This window comes from Trypanosoma rangeli, assembly GCF_003719475.1.
Source record: "Trypanosoma rangeli strain AM80 chromosome Unknown Tra_15.4_contig_00540, whole genome shotgun sequence".
In the NCBI taxonomy this organism is placed as follows: domain Eukaryota; phylum Euglenozoa; class Kinetoplastea; order Trypanosomatida; family Trypanosomatidae; genus Trypanosoma; species Trypanosoma rangeli.
In genome coordinates this window covers 4524-7471 of record NW_021706286.1, presented here as the reverse complement: position 1 = coordinate 7471, position 2948 = coordinate 4524, and the positions used below count along the sequence as shown (strand labels likewise).

Sequence of the window (2948 nt, the reverse complement as noted above, 5' to 3'; positions counted from 1 at the left end):
CGTCGGTCCTCGGAGAGGAGGTGGTGTGCGCTGTGTGTGGTGAGGTGCCTCTCACAAATCCCGAGGCCCACGTGAGCCGCGACGCGGAGGTGATGCGGTTGGTACGGGAGCTCCGCGTGTTGTACCGTCCGCAGCTCTCTGTGGCTGCGTGTCGCACCCTTCCGAGTGGGAGTCAGCCCCCTCCCACACCGTTCACGGTGCACCACGCAGGGTTGCCGCTACCGCTGTGCGACACGAGTGGGCCAACAGCTTCCGTGCTTGGGTCTTTGTTTTTGGGGTCATCGTGACGCCGCCTTCTTTGTGGCTTGCTGTGCGTGCGCATGTGTGCCATTGAAGTTATTGGATTCCCTCTTTGCTGTCCTGGTAACGTTGCCGCCGCAGTGAGGGATAGCGTGGAGGGCGGTGGTGGTGTTTCTTGCTCTGCAGTTCATTTTTTTCTTTTACTCCTCTATTTGCTGGAAGGTGTGACTGCGGCGGATCCAACCCTCTTTTTTTTGTTTGTTTTGTTTTGTTATCAATTTGGTCTCCCACCTCATTCCGTTTGTGTGCAGCAATGCTCGTGCGAGGCGGATGCACTTCGCCACTTTGGCCGGCTGGCGCTGCGTACGGCGCAGTGGAGGTCCTCTTGAGAGTCCGGCGGCTCAGGACCACGCGCGCCGCTGCTGCATGTGGTCGGGAGGCGTTGGGTGCAGAGAAAGCAGCAACGCACAAAAAGTGCGGGCACCATGCCGACGGCTTGAGTTTCTTCCGCTTCGTGGTGCCCGCAGAACGGCCTGTTTATGCGCTCTCACGTGGGAGGTTTTTCCCGAGGCAAGGCGGGAAGCAGCAGCAGACGGCGGGCGTGTCCGACATGTCCCGGCCGGAGCAGAGTGGTTTCGGCAACTCGGCGGGGAGGCGGAGGGCCTAACCCGCACCTCGGTAGCATTACAACACCTCGGCGACGACCCGGTCTCGCCAGGAGTCAAACGGCCCGTCACCTCTACGCTCAACGAATCTAAGTGCAATTATTTTGCGTTGGCCCCTCAGGCTTCTTGTCGGCACACCGATTTTTGTGTTTGTTCCTTTCTCGGTGCGTATGGGTTTGTTCACAGCGTTTTATCTTTGTTTTTGTTTGTTGGGTTTGTTTGTGAATGTGTTTGTTTTGCTTTGCAGCTGTGGTGCGGTGGCGCCAGTGTGTGCATGCTTTGCTTCCGCGGGTTTCCCTTGGGCTGCCGCGTAGAATCAACACGCGGGGTTTCCCCTCAGGGAGAAGTACTGTGTGTATGTCTGTGGGTGCACCCTGCCGTACGTGTGTGTGTGTGTGCGAAGCGCTGTCAGCTGGTGTCTGTGCTTTTTTTTAGGTTTCTTCTGTGTTTGCCGCCTCAATTGCTTCTCTTGGGGTCCACATTCATGCGGGCGGCGCCGCAAACCACTGCATCGGCGTTGGTGGGAGGCGGTTCTGGGGTAAAGCGAAAGCGATGGCCGCTGCCGCCGCCACAGACAGACGCTGAGGATGTGAATGCGGCTGCAGATTCGTGTGAGCCGGTGTGCGCCTTTCGGCTGCCTGGCGGGAAGTTGTTGCGGTGGCTTTTGTGCCCGCCTTGCCAGTTGCAGGACGGGTGTCCTCCTCGCCGTGTTGATGGCGCAGGCGTAGCTGCTGCAGGAAGTTTGTTTGCCGCGCCGCTCACGTACGCCGTGATACCAGGCTTCTTCCGGCACGCGTCATCAGCACCCGGGCAGAATGCGGGTCCGCCACGGACAGCGCGTGAGCTGGTGTGTAAGGCACCATTGCGGCAGGCGCTGGGGAAGGCTCTCGACGGGGCCCGGCGCGCCTTGGGTGCGGTGGACGAGATTCCGACGGACTCGCTGCTAATTGCGGCCTTTGCGACCGGCACAAAAACAACACAGACTGCGGTACGCCGCCGCAGTACCCACCGCTCCTCCTCTGTGCGCGTCAGCAATGCGTCGCGTCCGTGGTGCGAAGTGGTCGGACTGTGTGTGGCTGGCGAGCTGGGTAGGGCGTACCGTATGCACTGCGAGCCGAGTGTTGGCGGGGGCGCGTCTCACCGATCTCGCGAGCGTGCGGCGGGGCGCTGGGAACTGAGGGCGGCGGAGGTGGGCGACGCCTGGTGCGTGGGGTCCTCATTCTGCGGGGTGCATTTTTTTTGGGTGGCGGAGCCGCACCGCCGCCGTGGCGTCGGCAGAGCGATGGTTGAATTGGCCCGCCAGCGTGTTTCGTACGGCTTTGAGGTCCCCTCTGAGCATGTTGCGTTCTCCGAGCCGACGGCGCTTGGAAAGCTGTTTGCGAGGCGCTACACGGGACGAGAGGACTTCCTCGTTTTTTGAGTCGTCGTTGCGGCGATCCGCCGCCGTTTGGTGTTTTCCCCGCCCCGACGGTGACGGGGTGCCACTGCGGGGCGGCGATGGCGCGTGTGGCCGGGCGCCGGCGGGAGGTGTGCATCTTTTTTTTTTTTTTTCGCTTATGCTGTTGCGCTCAGGCGTTTGTAGCTCCATCTCGCTTTTGTTTCTTTTTTCCGTTCCTGCCATCTCTTTTGTTTGCGCGTGCGCACAAAGTTGTTGTTTGCGCGATTGGTCAGGTTGCTGCGTCCAAAGCAAGGCGGGGGAATCATGCGGCAGACAACTCCCACGACGCCCGGCAAGCCGGCAAAAGAGAAGGTGTCAGTGCCGAAGAAAGCGGCAGTAAAAACGCCAACGAAGACTTCAAGGGGAACGCCAACGAAGATTTCAAGGGAAACGCCCACAAAAGCGGCGAAGAAAACGACAGAGAAAGGGTTGGGGGAGTCGTCAAGCAGCGATGTGTTTTTGAGCCGCCTGGAAAAGCTGAGCCGGAAGGAACGGTGGCGCAAGGTGGTGGAGCTGGGGCGCGCTGCGGGCGCTGAGGGTGCGGCTTCCGATAAGCTGGCGTTGCTTCGGCAGCTCTCGGCGTCGGATGTGCCGTACGAGCGGGC

General features: G+C 60.5%; 3 protein-coding genes across 3 annotated transcripts in view, besides 2 other annotated features; all 3 read left to right on the top strand.

Moving 5' to 3' along the window:
• Positions 1 to 488: 488 nt before the first annotated feature.
• Positions 489 to 513: a microsatellite.
• A 40-nt stretch (positions 514 to 553) lies between these two features.
• On the top strand, positions 554 to 907 carry TraAM80_09245 (uncharacterized protein; the record flags this gene model as incomplete). Its single annotated transcript, XM_029385939.1, has 1 exon — positions 554 to 907. The coding sequence occupies one exon, from the start codon at positions 554 to 556 to the stop codon at positions 905 to 907; it is 354 nt and encodes a 117-aa protein (XP_029234218.1).
• Positions 908 to 1092: 185 nt separating this feature from the next.
• Positions 1093 to 1142: a sequence feature (A-rich).
• Positions 1143 to 1389: 247 nt separating this feature from the next.
• TraAM80_09244 (putative peroxisome targeting signal 1 receptor) lies at positions 1390 to 2325 on the top strand (the record flags this gene model as incomplete). The annotated part of the gene is made up of 1 exon (XM_029385938.1): positions 1390 to 2325. The coding sequence occupies one exon, from the start codon at positions 1390 to 1392 to the stop codon at positions 2323 to 2325; it is 936 nt and encodes a 311-aa protein (XP_029234217.1).
• A 282-nt stretch (positions 2326 to 2607) lies between these two features.
• Positions 2608 to 2948, top strand: part of TraAM80_09243 (uncharacterized protein) — a gene marked incomplete at both ends in the record, with an annotated part of 417 nt that continues 76 nt past the window's right edge. The window contains one exon of the mRNA XM_029385937.1: positions 2608 to 2948. This exon is cut by the window's right edge and continues 76 nt beyond it. Coding sequence (XP_029234216.1) covers positions 2608 to 2948 — 341 coding nt within the window.